The sequence below is a fragment of the Pyxicephalus adspersus genome, chromosome 6 (genome assembly GCF_032062135.1).
Source record: "Pyxicephalus adspersus chromosome 6, UCB_Pads_2.0, whole genome shotgun sequence".
Classification (NCBI taxonomy): Eukaryota; Metazoa; Chordata; class Amphibia; order Anura; family Pyxicephalidae; genus Pyxicephalus; species Pyxicephalus adspersus.
Window position 1 is genome coordinate 94,119,404 of NC_092863.1, and position 17,217 is coordinate 94,136,620.

Here is a 17,217-nt window from a genome sequence, read left to right on the forward strand (position 1 = left end):
CGTATCGTGTTACTGAAGATACAAAAAGTGTGGCAACTGCAGCAACTTCTAAGCAGGTGAAAACTGGGATCAGCCTATTCTGTATATTGTTTGGATTATATACACAGGTTTTGGTACCATCCATGAGATGTTAGTAAGTCAATCCACAAAGAACACAAATGTCTTTCAATCTCCCGGCTACTTGATGCACAGTTCTGTCAATTCCTCCTTGAAATAGAGCTGCTCCAGTCTCAGCTGTTTTGCAGAGTTGGTCCTATCAGTCACCTAACCTTACGTGTTGCCTGCATACAAGCAAGGACTACCTCTGTACCTTCTTCATTATCCAATTCTAACTCTTAGAAGTTTTGCTTGGCAGCTAGGTCCTTCCAAAGTGTCAAGCTTCAAGCTGCTCTCACAACACATAGGAGCAATGGCTGTCTTGTGCAGTTTTTCTCAACCAGGGTCTTTGGAACCCTAGGGTTTCTCCAGAGTTGGCCAAGGGTTTCTTGAGAGATGAGCAATTTTTGACTCCCAGGAGAACAGGAAAACAAATACCATACCAAAGAAACAAATATTTGTCACATATACAGAATAAGAGCAACTTTAATACTGTAACCTTTTTATTATCCTAAAGAAATTTATGGAAACATTACATTAAAGCATTTAAAAACAGCAAAAACGTTGTCTTTGTGATTGATTCACTCTTTCCTCTACGCATATTGTAGATCTAGTCTACTTCAGGAGGAAGAGATCTCAAAAAACAACTCAAACTCATCTCCTCAAAAAGAATGACAAGGGAGGTAAAGTACCAAAGGCTGAGCAGGTCCCATTCCAATTAAATAGAGCAGATATCTCCAAGATTGGCCAATAGGCTAATTTTCCTAGGGACCATTATTATTTGAATATATTAATTGTCAAAATGCCCAAAAATCCCACTGTAGATCGAATAAAGCTGACCAGTTAACTGACCTGTCCGTCTTCTGATACACGCAGATACAAAATAATTACATACTGCCCTAGCCTACCTCAATAGTGACTTAGCTCCTGTATTTAAAAAGGAAGAATTTTCCCAGTGACTACCAGTGTAAGAGACATTCCTACCACTGACTAATAATGTAAGGAACAATATTCACTCTATGAATGTAAGGGGGTCCTTTCAGTACAGTAAATAGCTGCTGAATAAAGAATGCTGGAATTAACCCAGAAGAGGACCAGTGGCCAGGACCAGCAGAAGATGCAGATAGCAGGGCTGGAGAATGGCAAAGGTGAATGAAACCAATTTTTTTTATTTTTACCTGGAAGAAAGTAGGGGGTGTTAAGGAAATAAAAAACATCTGTTTTGTAAGTTTTAGGCTTGCTTCTTCTGCATGTCGTCTTTGACATTTCTGTTCCTTCCCCTAAATATTTTGATCAGTGATCAGAATAAAATGTTCCAATGCTATCTTTGACTTTGTGTGTGTTTCTTAAGTTGCAATCAGAGGAACAAGTCATCTGACAAATAGAACATCTTTTCCAGTCTAAATATTTTAATCTCCAAACCGTTGTGTAATGCTCAGAAGATCACTATCGTTCCCACCGCTGAAATTCAGGCACAGCAACACTTTCGGGTGATCCAAATCTTTTTTCAGCTTATCGTTAATATCAGCAGCGGTAACAGTCATCATGTATTTCATTGGGCTTCCATCTATGTTCTTTCCTGTATTCCACAAAGGAAACTTACCAACTTTTTTAACTATTTAGTTTCTCTTCCCAGATGAAAAAGTTCTCGTTTTGAGTTTTGCTTGGCAACAGTCTCAATGCACAGCAGAAAGTAGCAGAAAGAAAACTTTGTGTCTAAATTACTTGACAACTCAAAGAGTAAATTGCAGAGACTAGGAGTGCACCACCTTTGCATACCCCTTTAATAGCAAATAAAGATGTTTTGTAATGACAAGGGAGATGATGAGATCTAATAACAGCACAATAAAAGTTCTTAAAAGTAGCAATTATCTATCGCACACTGTAAAATGCTGGTCTTTCAAAGCAAATATTGATTGCTGCTCCAGGTAGAAACAGAAATTGCATTTTTCCCCTCTTGTGCAGCATTTCTGCTTGATGACCAGGTTGGGGTGAACACTGCAGCAATTTCCAATAGATGTCTTGTTAACTTGATCTGAAATTACCTACCTGACCACATTTAAAAGATGAATACACAATGCACAATAAAACACCTGGTCAGATGAGAACTTCCGCATTTCTCAAGGTTCTCCCTTAATAGTCTATCGCCTCCAGTTTTGGAGAATTTTGATAAATTGGCCTTAAATATCCACAGATGGGTGGTGATACCATTGTGTCGAAATCAAACTTTTACTAAATTAGAAATTGGAGGACAATATGAAAATTAAAGTTTAATTAGCTACCCCCGCCTTCTGATTTACCTAAACAGCCCTGAAAACCTGCCCCAGGAGAAGTTTTCCAGGGGCCTAGGACTAAGTCTGCATAAAAAGGAACTTTTAGCAATTTTATTGAAATATTAGATTTCTGGTGTGTTTTGATATAAATTAACAAAATAAGTCAGCCTTTCTCAACCTTTTATACATGGGGTAAATCCTTGAAATAACTTTCAGTTCTTCTTCAGGGAATCTCTGCTATAATTACTATATCCACAGCTCACATTATATTAGTGTGGTTATCAATGGGAAGAATACCTCTTAAATTGCTGACTAATAAGAATGTCACCTTTACAAATAGATAACCAAAAAGATAATTTATGTTGATCATTGATCATTAGGTAAATTAACCTTGGAGGAGGAAATTACGCATTGCTCAAGGAGGCCCTAGCAACCTCTAAAGGAGCCTTAGGGTTCCACAGAACCCTGGTTGAGAAACAAGTTTATAAAAAGCTGTGTTTTTTATTATTTTATAGCAGAATTAAGTTGCTTAAGCCAAGATAATATTTTGAGAGGGTCGTCAGTTTACAGCAGTGATGAGACTAATCACTGTAATTTTGTAGCAAGGTGGGAGGATGCAGCAGAAGCAGATTTGTGACCAGGACTGTGACATCTCTAAGGCGCCAAATCATATGACGGCACTGCCCCTGCAGACTTACTGTCTGCTAAAGTCTAACACTGAGGTGAATGACAGTAAGGACCATCCAACCTACTGTCTTAGAGCTGTCATGGACACACCTAGGGGTGGTTTACTGTGCTGGCCTGGACTCACAGTACAATATAGCAAAGGGAGGAACAGTCTGGAGTACTAAAGACTGCAAAACCGCCAACTCCTTTTTTTTTTTTTTTTATTTACTAGAGATTTACTGTAGGCTTTTCTTTTTTCTTTACAAGGTGATTGCGAAGCCTAAGTGGATTTTTATTTTTTATTGATATGAGTATACACAGAGACAGAAAAGGATTTAAATTCTGCCTTCACCTTCTATTTGAATTTTGACATATAAAATTTGGTTTACAATACGAGTTACGTAACACTTTTATCCCGTGCATGCCATTCTTTTACTCTGTAAATACAATTTGCGTTGGTATCCCGCCATTATTGAGATGTGTTCACACCTTCAGGATTTGTGTTCTTGTGTTACATTTGTTTGCCTAGCAACTCGTTGCCGCCAGACAGCGGTGACGTTTAGACTTCATAACTTCGATCGAGTCCAGGTCTGCTCACACGATTTATGTGCCTGTGTGTATGGCTATTCTGCGTTGTATCGCTTTGATAAATGTCCGGAATAGGGGTCAGAATTCCATGCATTTTGTAGTGATGGTTTGTAGTATATTGGGCACAGCTGCTAGCGCACACAGACTAGCAAACTAGTGACACAAAGAAGGACTCTCAATCCCAGTCAGAATACTGTCTGCATGTAGTTTGTAAACTCCCTCAGTGTTTGCATGGGTTTACCCCAGAAACCCCAGTTTCCACACACCTCATGAAAACATTAGTGGAATAATTAGTTCCCCCCACAAACTGGCTTTAAACTACTTTGAGAGATGTTTTAGCTGCATATATTTATTTATTATTTATTTTAGCTGCAATTATTATTTGCAATTATAAGGTATTAGACCTAGAGCAAATACTGTATGGAGGATAGGGGTTTAGACTCACACACTCAAGGTCGTGTAGCAAGGACCATGATGACAGCACCTAAGTCTGCAAGCAGTGGCAGATCCGGTATTGCTATTCTCACAGACTCACTGTAATGTTCTCTGATCACCATTATCAGCTGTCTTTCTCACACTGGAGAAAGAACCCACGCCGTAACGTGTGCAAAAAGAATTATCTGAATTTATTGTATTTAGTGTATAAGAAAGAGGAAAGTAGCTTTCTTGATATAATTATTATTTTTATTATTATTATTATTATTATTAATAATAATAAACAGGAATTATATAGCGCCAACATATTGACATCTGAATGCGATGAAGAGTGGCAAACTCCACTCCAAGTAATGCACTTGGGACTGTGGTGCAGATTCCCCCTTCAGTGTTTAAAAAGCAACTGTGCAACCAAAAAATGACGCTTTCTAGACCTGCACCACCATCCTCAGCAACCATGTTCAAAAAAAGTTGAATCAAAGTGGTTGGGACAGCAATAAGCCTGCAGCAGAGTGCTGTGGTCAACTGCAACAATTTTGCCTAACTTAGGATGATGCTAGAAGTCTGCTGCAGTCTTCCTTTTCCCACTGATCTGGCTGGAACATTTTAACCAATTCTGATTTGGTGCTAATCTGTGCTTGTGAGTAAAATTTGCATTAGCACCAAGATTTATCTTTAAGCCACTTCTCCGCTACAGTGAATTAATGAGCAACCAATCAGGAACAACCGCTGTTTAATCCTTTGGAGGGGAGCACAGAGGGGTGTCACTTGCTCACACTTCCCCTTCCTGTCTCTACAGAACAAAACTATGTGTGCAGCACTCGTTCAATATTCTGTCACTGGAAATGAAGATCTGGAAGTGAACTGGAACTGGAAGTGATCCTACATGTTTTCCCTAGCCTTACACTTACACAATGGTTGGTTGTCTGATGCAAGGATGACTTAAGAGGAACATATTGAATCACTGCTGCTCTCCTTCTGAAAGGGACAGTTGCCTGGTTGTCTCTGACTTGAGCCACAAATCCAGAACAGACACACAATGCAAAGAAGTCAGAACTTATATTCAACACATTAGTTTTAAGACAGCAACTCAAAGACTTGAAGCCACTGCATGAACATGCCTGCCAATGCTAACATTCTAACTGCTTGGAACTAGAAGAGAACAAGCCTCTGTATCTCCTAAATATAGGTTTCCTTTAACAGCATTTACTGTAATATGACCATTATCTGCCCCACAATATCTTTTTCCTCTCTAATGGAAAATCACTTGGGTTGGACCATCAACCTTGGACATAGTGAAGATGTCAAGAACTGAACCCCTTGAGTCCCAAAAGTTCACTAGCATTTGACAACGATTGCAATGCTACTTCTTCATACAAATGTTGTTATCCTCTGCTCCTTCACTTTCACAAAGCAAAAATAAAGATTGTTGTACTATGCTACAGCACTTTAAAGCTTAGCAATTTAGAAAAAGACCACAATGACATCCTCTTCATTTCCAACGTTCCTGATTTTACTGCATCACATATCACTTTCCTGGGATTAAACTCTGATAGCAGTCGGATTCTGGATTTTATGAGACAGTTTAATTGACCCCATATCATTTTAAAATGTGCATTGTGCAGAATATATGAAAGAGCTGCATATCACTAATACGTGATGTGAAAAATATCTGCTAGTTTAAAAGTTAATAAAATGATCAGAAGGATGCTTTACATTCACAATGTGATTTTTAATTAAGAAAAAAAGCCAATACTTTCTTGTTTTTGCAGCGGGAATGTAATTTTAAAGATGTGTAGGTAAATGTTATAATATCTGATATTATATTAAACATAAAGTCACATAAATATCACAATCACCTTTCTATGAAATATAATCACTAGAACGTTATGTGATTGATTCCCAGGCAGGATCATGAAAAAGATATTACTGTGCCTATTTCTCTTATTGCTAACCAAAGGTATTTCAATTAAAAAATATATATATCACACAGCTGCTGCCCCTTATCTTATCAAAAGTGGAACCTAAGAATAAGAATGAGGTACTAAATCAGTCTTTCTCAACTTTGTTAACACAGGGGAACCTATGAAACACCTTTCAGGTTTCAACCTCTGACAAGAATTACTACATCCACAGCTCACAGTATATTAGCATGGTGATCCATGGGAAGAATACCTCTTACATTGCTGGCAGTTGGGAACAATATCACCCAAAATAGCCAAAAATATCATTGGTGGCTATTTGGCAACTGACTTGAGGGATTGACTGACTTCCCATCTGATGGTGCCTGCTTAGTTCTGAGTCCATGACCATTTGGAAAAGCCAGAAGAAAAGGTCAATAACCTTTGCAGGTGTCTGTAACGGAATCATTTTGCTGTAGGAGACATTGTTTCCAGGTATATGCAAAAAGAAAGACTTGAGACATGAAAATTGCTTCAAGAGTTCCTCAATAGTAAAAAGGTTAAGAATAGTTGCTGTAGATAGTGTAATGTCATACAGTTATTACACCCCATTGCTCATCTACAGTGCACTGCAATACACCTCAGTTATCTACCCAGTCTCATTTAGTTGGGTGCACCACCCAGCACTTTTCAGTAACATCCGGCTGTTTTTGTGCGGTTACTGAGAAGTTGGTTCGCAATAAATGGACCACCACTTGCCTGCAGCCTTTTCCCACCCAGCTTAAAAACATTTCTTGTACTTGCACCTGAATTATAGCACCCTGCAAACACACTGGAGAATATGCTCACTGCTTTGTATTAGGCTGAAAATATTCAAGAGGACCTATTTTTTCATATGATGATCAATTATTCAAACTGCAACAGTGCATGGCATAAATGGGGCCCTATTTGCTAGTTATAGGAACGTCACTCTATCTGATTTTACATATTATTATTATTATTGCAACAGGAGGAGAGCAAACACCCCTGGTGTACCAAAAAATGTGACTCCAAGGAAGGCCAACAGCTTGGGAGATCTTGCTGCTTGAAATGTCAAAATAGAAAAGAAAGTTAACCAATGACTTAGCCAAACTGATTCCAGATTTATATATTACATGGGAATAGTAGCAATTTAGTATACTTACCTTATATACGGCCTTAGGGCTCCAAGCAATATACATATAGTCAGCCAGTATTGGGTGAAGACTACGGTACCATGGTAAAACACTAAGTCTGGACCAAAGTACACCTTTATCAAGTCATTTCCTATAAGATATATATGACAAAGAACCCTTTATTAATATTATTATTATTATTATTATTAATAAACAGGATTTATATAGCGCCAACATATTACACAGCTCTGTACATTAAATAGGGGTTGCAAATGACAGACTAATACAGACAGTGATACAGGAGGGGAGGACCCTGCCCCGAAGAGCTTACAATCTAGTAGGTGGAGGAATTTCACACACAATAACAAGAACACCCTGTGATAACTATTAACATATGGAAACCACAGCAGGAAGAATAAGGTGGCGGCAGGTGCAATGCGGACTAGGACATTTCCAAATTGCTCTGGGAGATCCATAGCTGTCGGTCAACAAATAAAAAACTACAGCCACGCCATGGTGCTTTGCACATGCTTGGCATATATTGACAAACTGAATATAAATAGTCTCAGAACACATGTAATTCTCAAAGTGCATGAACTCAATACTAGATTAATCGATAACCAAGTACTAAAGATTTTATGTAACCAGGGGAAGCTCTTTAACAGTGTGCTTGATCTATAGATGCAAGGTGTAGGTTTGTCCAAAACAAATATAACTCTGTGATAAAACATTTCATGTATAACACAACAATCTGCTGCTGTAATGAAATAGCTGGGCTGGGGTTGATGGGTATAAAAAAGTTCTCCTGATATTTGTTTTTTAATTCAACTCTAATACATTGAATGAATTATTGGCAACCTGTCAGCCAGCAGAGAGATCCTTACCTGTGTAATTGGGAGCAATTTTGTTTATTGATGTGAAACTAAAACGTCAGAATGGTTGACAAGAACCTAAATGCCTCAACACCAGCATCCAGGCAGCTTGACTGATATTAGAGATGTTCGGTCAATAAAATCATCCAGCAGAAACCAATTTATTATTACCACCTTGTATTTCTATACTGACAACATATTACACAGAAAGTCCATAGTCATGTCACTAGCCGTCTCTCAAAGGGGCTCACAATCTCATGTCCTACCAAAGTCATATGTCATTAACACAGACTAGGAGCAATTTTGAGGGTAAGCCAATCTGACTGCATCTTTTTAGGATTTGGGAGAAAAGTGACTGGAGGAAACTCACGCAAACACAGAACATATTGCATATTATAAAACCTAGGTGTAGCAGTGTTCCAGGCATTCGTATGTCTACAATCAGATGCAGCAACTCAGAGAAAACAACAAACAATCCATTTATGGGGTATATGCACATCCGCGACTCTACAATACAGAATAGGCATCGAACCTGGCCCATATATAAGATACATCCTACTTTCAATATCATTCCAACTCATTCACCACTTAATTCCAAAGATTAAAAAGCAGCATACCTTTATGACTTAGTCCAGTCAAGGGCAAAATGCGTCAGAAGCATAGTCTTCATTTGGCAGGAGATATGTTCATTGTAACAATGAGCTTTTATCTTTACAATTAATTTGTTTCTTTATGTTCTATGACCTCACCCTATAACTCCAAGCTATTTTTATGTGCCACCTTTTCCTGGTTGCTGGACCTTTTAGGGTAACGGTTAGAACCCCAGTAAGTATTTAATTGCTGTGTTTGTGAGGGAAGATTCCTACTCTCTATTTGTAATACCAACCTTTGTCATGAGAACAGAAAAAGTTCACAACTCCAAAATTTTACCATTTTCATCTAAACAAGATACGAGAGAGATCACTGTTTTAGTGACAGCTAACCTCACTTTCTGTTGTGTTTTCTTTGAAAGCAAAGAAGAAATATCCCCAATGGGATATGGATAGTACTACAAATATTACAGAGTTTTAACATTTCCTAACTCTATCTAAGAAAATGTTTTGGCTGTAAATATACTTAGCAATGTCCTGCAAATGCACTCAAGAATTGCTTTTCTCTTTCATGTGTATCCAGGTTAATCAAACTGTACAGGCGCCTATGGTGCAGTTAGTGTTATGTAAACACTCTCCCTTTTGGTCTGTCAATATGCCAGTTTGTTATATCTGCTTAATAATTGCAAAAAAAAATCCCTGTGGAAAATGCCAGGAATCTTGTGATAAGATAATTTCTTGTGTTTCTCAACCAGGGCTACTCCAGAGGTTTCTAGGGATTCCTTGAGCAATTTGTGCCTCCCAGGTCAGTTACCACTGACACAGATGATCCTTCTGGCTATCGGTAAAGGTGACATTCTTTCCACGAACCAGCAATCTAAAAGACATTTTTTCCTATTGACCACCAAACTAAGACCTAAAAGTCCTAGCAAAGGTTTCCTCATGAAAAAATGTTGAAGAAAGTTGCTCTAATTAGTTACATTGCTTGCATGTCTTTCTGAGGACTACAGAACACTTCCCTGTTTGTAATGGAGGCAAGGGGAGGTATTCTGTCAATAAGCATTGTCACCCTAGTGAGGTAAGCTGCAATATATAACATTTTTATTCTTGGGGTTATATACTGTAATAAATGCCAACAGCACGGAAACCCTAATGCTGAGGTTTACATGCCATTCACAACCAATTTTTCTTCTCATTAGCACCGGACTTTCCTTGCCGCCAGTCTGCCTTCTGTACATAATATTTACTAAGTTAGGCACCATGACTTCTCTTCTTTCCTCTGGCTTGCAGCCTGACAAGTATTTCTGTTTACTCAATGACAGCTGGGAAGCAGTAAGTATCACAAAGGAGAGGGTAACGTAAGACAATGCTCACAGTGGTGTGGGAACAGAGACCGCAATGCCCACTGCCCACACACTTGGAAAGAACAGTGACTACTTAAGCCAAAGTGCGTTGTGTCAGAATCTGCTGCACAGCTGATAAGATTAACACATAAATCTTGGAATCTTTCCAATATAAGACAAGCTAGACACATTCAGATGGTCTTCACATTATTGATACATGTTCCTATCATGCCAAGCATTGACACTTGAGTCCCAGGCTGTAGCACTGATCAGCAATGACCCAACACATCTTATTCTCTATGCTTGAAATAGGGTGGCGGAAGTAACATTAAGACCTTCATGGCCCCTGTTAAAAGGAAACCTTTTGGATATTATCGGGAATTATTCAATAACTGGTTGAATATTGGTCCAGTGTACAGCCTTGCTGCCCTTCACTTAGATTGGATATATTATAACAGACAGTAATAGGACTGATAGCATATCATTGCAGTAAAACTCTCTAAAAATAAATTATACTCACAAGCAAATGGTGTTGTAAAGTTTTGTATATGCAAAATCTACTTGGCTGTTTTAGTGTACTAAAAATCATTTGCAAATTCAATCACCTATGCACTCATAATCCCCACATCGATGTGCGTTCTAGCCAAAGGCTAGTACACTACAGAAGGTTGTTGGATTTTTTACATACACAGGTTTATAACACACATAGTTTAATGAAATGTTAAAATAAATGCAATCTTTATTAATGACATGGTTCATATAATATGTGAATTTAATCAATCAGCCATTAGGCATACATGAAAAAAGAGAAAAGAGTAATAAAGGGAGTATCCAAGTGGAGCTTTGTTCTGTACATCTGGAATAATATCCTTTTTAAGGATGTTGGGTTAATGTGTGGTGTGCAGTTATTGATCTTTTGTGGGGGCTCTGTGGTTAGGGAGCAGAGAGGAGCTCCAACCTTAAACCTGTACCCAGACATCGGTGGGTTGGAGCTATTAGGGACTTGTAGGAGGTATGACCCCCTACTTATATTTTGACTGCAGTTAGCTTTCAAACTTTGCTGTGATAATAATATACTGGGGGATTCCTTGAACATACTGAATGATCAGGTTTTTCCATCAATGGACTTTTTCTTCCCTGATAAGTCAGCCACATTGCCTGATTACAATGCCAGATTGGTCACACAGAATCCAGACCTTATGCCCATTGAGAATCCTTGGGCTTTGCTGGACAAGACCTAATTCTCCCATCATCAATACAAAATCTTGGTGAAAAATGAATGCAACTTTGGATGTAAATTGATTTTGTGACATTGTATATGCCTAATGAAGTGATACCATGGCAAATGCATGCTGTAATCAAAGCTAAAGGTATTCCAATTGAATATTAGAAACATTAGCGTCTGTATCTTTTTTTGCCCTGGAAGTGAATAATGTATAACTACAAACCAACAGAATAAAACAGCACGTTTCACTTTGGATTCCTGCAGTTGACATTTAAATAACATTTAATACGAACATCATTACCGGAGTAATCGCCATATATACCGAGGTCGTGCAGACAATTACACCCGCAGGTGAAAATTGATATCCAACACTCGGAAATTGGATTTCTGCTTAACTATACATTAAATTCTCGTACAAATGGCCGTGAAGTAACAAAGCAGTAAAGAACAAACAGTTCTGTGTGTTATTAAAATAAAGTCAACACAATCAAATTTATTTTACAGCTGCATTAAATAAAAAAAACATTTATTTTCTATTTATGGCAGCTATAAACGGCTGTGTTACATTCCTAATAAATGAGAGTTTACTATTAATGGTAATGTGTATAATCTTGTAGTCTTACAAAGTGATTTCACTCTAATGCAGCCATGATCTCCTTTACTAGATAAAGCTTTAACACGAAATTAAGCTCATTATATTGATCTGTGGTTGGCTAATACACTCTTCTAATACATCTGCTATAATGTTGTCTCTCAGTCATGGAAAAAGAACATATTGCATTAGTTTCATTACAAGCCATTATCGCTTTTTAGACCTTAATGAAGCACTGGAGAATACGGATAGAGTGCAGTATTCTCCTCGGCCTCTTTTAGCAGGACACTCCACTAGTACTACTTTTCAGTAACCACCCGGCTGTTTTTAGTTGGTTACTGAAAAGTTAGGTCACAATACAAGGGCCTCCAACCGCCTACAGCTTCTTCCCTTACAGCTTCAAAAGATCTCTGTGGAGAATACTGGAGTGTATACATCAATGCTTTCTACAAGCCTGGAGACCATTTGCAATGACTTCTGTTGGTGAATGAGGGCTATACAGCTGCTATGGGACACAGAAAGTTGCACATCACATTCCAACCCTAGACTCTTTCAAAGGCCCTTCCTCAAAATTTATGAGATGAGTAGGAAGGTAAAATCTATTCATAAAGTATACAGGATAGGCAAACAACACACCCTTGAGGTATGCAGGTCATGAAGAACACACAAAAAAACATTGGTTAAACCAACTAATGCTTCACCACTAATTTTATTTACTGTTTAAATATCAGATCATAAAATAGAATAAATAAAAAAGGAAAGAGCCATTTGGTTCTACAATAGGGACAAACCCTCTAAAAGGGCAAGAGTACTGAAGTCACCTGACCACCTACCCCCTACTCTGGTCTCCTGGCCTAAATTTACCATTCTATTGGAGGTCAGGCACACTATCTTAAGGACAATCAACCTGTAGGAGCTTTAAAGAAGCTCTTGGCTTCAATTATTGCAATATATGTTATTTAGCAGAGCTAATGGTTGTCCAAAACCTTTGCCAAACCTTTTCTCCAACATTTTGTATATAATTGAGAAGGGCTCACATATAATACAAAGGTTACATGTGTACCCCGTTGGTTTAAATCTCCCCTTACCTCTGGTTCTGTTGATTTACAGGATTTCTGGGACATTAAAAGTAAGGAGAGAGTAAATACCTCCTCCCTATATTACTCTCCAGCAGGTCTTAAGTAATGCACTAGTGGCCTAGGAGTCAATGTTTCAATGGGGAATGGAGAGAAGCAGACATTCTACATACTTTGAAGTATGAGATTCTAAAGATTCTGCAGGAGAATGAAGGATGGATGCAACAGATGTGTCAGTAAATAATAATAATGTATTTTATCAAGCTGTTTTTATTTAAACTTTGTTAAGGAGATGACATGTCTCTTTAAGCGAGGTTGGCTTTACAAAAGTTGCCTTGTAAGTGTTCTCATTACATTCAGTAAGAACACTGTTCTTTCCGTGTTATTAACAACATGATTTTTTTTCCTCTAATCTGTTTACTCACCAGGGCTATTTCCCCCAGTCCCAGCTGTGCTCGGCCCAGAGTCTGCCAGGCCTCAACAAAGTGTGGGTTCCTCTTCACTGCTGTCTCAGCAGCTTGTACTGCTGGGAAGATTTCATGAAGACACAGAAGAGACTGCAAGAAAAATAAAACACATAAAACGTGATGGTGAGGCCATGAACCTCTTAGAGGAGAAGATCCTGCTTGCATGATTTTCCATTTAAGAAATGCACAAAGTTGTGGTTCGCCTATGTAGATGAGTCACACACCCTATGCTATGTTACTGAACTTCAGGGAATTCGTAGGAACAGTACATTAAATTAGTTTCTAAAAAGTCACGGATGTGCAGCCTCTGGATAGTTTTTTACGACACATAACTAAGGGCTTTTTAAAATTTGAGGGGTAATGATCCAAGGTCATCTTATGACATGTCTCTCACTAAGAATGAAAGAATTTTGGGATAGTAACATTGAAAAAGTTTGTGACATGATGTGTTCAGGATTAAGCCATTTATCTATACCAATATCTGTGTACCTGACTTACCTGAGTTTGTATATACACGTAGGCACCCCAGGCAAACTAAGCCAGTATCTTACCACCAACCACCATTTGTGTAAAGACTAAAGGATGGGGGACCCAATGAAGATACCTTTAAGGCTTGCTAAAGCACCCCTTGATACTCCACCTTTAAACACTAATTCTCATAAAACATATGCTATCATGTCCTATTTTTTTCATGTCCTTATCTTTTAAAAAACTTTTTTTGGGGAGCTCCCCTCCCCTTCCAACTTTACTTCTGCAGTGGTAAAGACTGAAACCCACACTAGCACCACATATCCCAAAAGCGTGTGGGTTGCTCATTCTGCAAATGCCTGATCTTGGGAAGAGGATCTTTGGTGGAAATGCCACCCAATCTAGCCCCTGCACAGTGTGAGAGGTGGGTAATGTAAGGAAGAACCCGAAAAAAAAGATGATGGCACTGCATGGAACAATGAGCACCAGAAAGAAGAGGGAAGTCAAGACAGTGCGGGACTCACTGGGCTTGATTTGTGAATGGATCGGGGGCTTTTTATAAGAAATTAGCTCGGTAAGGCCCCTAATTAGTATTACCAATAAGTAAAATGCTGTAGGGTTTTTATTTGACTCTGGAGCCCATAGGACAAGGGTTCTTACCTAGGGGTATCCATACTGCAAGGGAGTACAGAACGAGATCCCAAATCTGAAGCTAAAGTGAAATATTGTACTTCTTGTGTCAATGACACATGAATAACATTTGTCAGTAATTACATCTCTTCTGTGTTTTGACTTCACAAAAACAACATTACAGTCCCACCTGAATTTGTGATTTACTTTTAGACATTATTATATCAAATTATGATAACCACCATCTATTCCTTTTCTAGCTATGACTGTGTAAATTGGAACCAAGCTATTGAAGTCATACTGGTACTTATAAGGACTGGTGATCATTTTAACAGACTGGCAAAGGGTTTGAGAACATCTGTCATGCATGCAGAGTTACAACCTGATCCTGAGGAAAGAAAAATGTGATGGCTTCACATAGATTGCTTTCATTATTTATGTAACAAAGCAATCCCTCAGTTGTTGCTATTTTAGGAGATCATTCATTATTTTGTGTGGAAAAAAACAAACAAAAAAGTTGTTATCCATGAGGGTGGTTTTAGATGTTAGTATTGTGGCCTTTCATGTGTTGTGCTCCTATGCTTAGATCCCACCAGGGACTCTATCTTGTGCGATTAGTTAGGCTTTTTGGCCATTGTGTAAAAACATACTGGACATTGGGACGGATTTATCAAAACTGGAGAAGATAGACTATCAGAGGGAAACCTAGGTGATTCCGCTAATCTGTAATAGATCTGGTCCAGGATTGAAAATATTTGACAACTAATAGAAAATTAATTTTCCAGGTTTGTTGGATCATCCAAGTTCTCCCATGTCCAGTCTTGAAGAACTTTAAAAAATCAGGTCCATTAACTATAAGTTTTCACAGAAGAACACCTGTTCTTATAGGAAATTTGCAAGCCGAGAATTCTCTGCTGCCGGTATTGTTGATCTAGGTATATAAATATTTAAACTCTACATCCTTAAATCTGAGCCATCAATTTCTGACATACCTTCACTATTACTGGTATTTTCAGTATGGTAGCATTAGACAGCCTGCAAGTCCTTTGGGTATTTTCCCCCAGCAAGTAGTAAGGGACAATGACTAGGCGAATCTGATTGGATGCTGATGTTTGAAGGAGTTTCTTCTGCAAATAATGAACTTTGTTTAATATTAATATTAATAATCTGAACTCTGGGGAAAACCACCATCTTTTATCATTCCATGGCCATTCGTAATTTAAAAAAATCTACCCAACAGCCCAAATTACTTAGACAGGCCAGGTCCCACTTTTTTGTTCTGGTCTGTAGCCAGAAGGTGTGCAGTCTGCAGAGCCCACATCCCAACCTGGTAATATGGACATAGCTCATAGGATGTCCAAAGAGTTCATTAATGGGTTTCTTAGACTGTCATGGTGTCTTCAGGCAGCGGTGTCAGGCTAAGGTGCAAAGTGTTGTAACAACAACACAATCCAACCATAGTGGTGGGAACCCATGAACTTCAAATTTACTGGCTGGCTGTGCAACAAAGAGCACAGAGTACCCGCTTCCAATTACTGGTCTCCACTACTGGAACAAGTACCATGGAGAGCAATGTGTCAGACAAATGTTCATGGGTTTTAGATAGGTGCTGATGGCATAGGAAACATTTTCTTCTTGCCAAAGTTGTGCATTAGGAATAGAGTTACACAAAAAAAAATAAACAATCCAACCATAGTGGTGGGAACCCATGAATTTCAAATTTATACATTGGCCCGGCTTTGATTAATAATGCCTGAATATGAATTACTGGATTAAACAAGCCTAGGTATTATCACATGCTCTATTTTCAGGGTAGAAGTCATAGTCATTTTTGTGGTTATGATGTTTGCTAGCAACCATTGGACATAAATGCGCACTTGTCCATATGGGAATAATTAGTTATAGTAGTTATCGCCCACACACAAGTTCTTCACTCACTCTGCAAGAAGTGTGAGGCCTTAGCCCGTCGGAGCTCAAATTTAAACAAGAAGGATTTATACTTATTTTAAAGCTTCTTAAACCCTTACATAAATAATTCTAGGTTTAATAAGGATTGTTTCATATAGTCAAAGCAGTTTTTAAAGTGGCAAAGGAAGGCAATTGTTTATATTTCAGTTGTTTTTAACTGTAATTTTTCTATATATTTTCATTATGTAATAAAGCAGCCTTTCGCAACCTTTTAACATGGGGGATCCCCTTGAAATACTTGTATCTCTTAGGGGAACTCCTGCTATAAATAATATATCCACAGCTGATTGTGCATTAGTGTGCTGATCAGTGGGAAGAATGTTACCCTTACAACTAGCCAAAATTGCTTAAGGAACCCTACCTAGCAACCTCTGGAAGAACTCTAGTTGATAAACACTTTAATATAATGTTATAATATACATATTAACCACAAAGCACTGGTGAGCATTTAAGAAAGTTATCCTATTAATTGCAGGTAAAATGATTTTTTTTACATATGGCTCTAATAGCACATTGGAATAATGTTATGCAATTAACAGGGACACAAAATTACTAAATACTAAATCTAACCATTTGATCTTTTTCGGCTTGTGGCAGATAAAGCCATGTTTTTGCTGGGAAGTTTGATTAACTATTCCATAGTTCCTATAACTACAGAGATCAATGATGGCTTGTTTTACATCTTTTTACTATTGAAAACTATATACCATATAAAATAAAATTGAGTTTTCGAAAGTTTGGACAAGCATTTTAACTTCTGTCAACCTTGTACTACTGCTTGAACCTCTCACTTTCTGTACAACTGACCACTTTACCTTTCAGAAGGAAAGGGTAAAGGTGCGTACACACTTCCAATTTTTATCGTTCCAATCG

General features: G+C 38.1%; 1 protein-coding gene across 1 annotated transcript in view; it reads right to left on the minus strand.

Annotated features, from left to right (window-relative positions):
* TTC33 (tetratricopeptide repeat domain 33) overlaps window positions 1–17,217 on the minus strand; it is a 156,300-nt gene that overhangs the window by 19,556 nt on the left and 119,527 nt on the right. Inside the window, exon 4 of the mRNA XM_072416635.1 lies at window positions 13,237–13,368. Within this exon, the coding sequence (XP_072272736.1) occupies window positions 13,237–13,368 (132 nt within the window). The remainder of the gene's footprint in view (window positions 1–13,236; window positions 13,369–17,217) is intronic.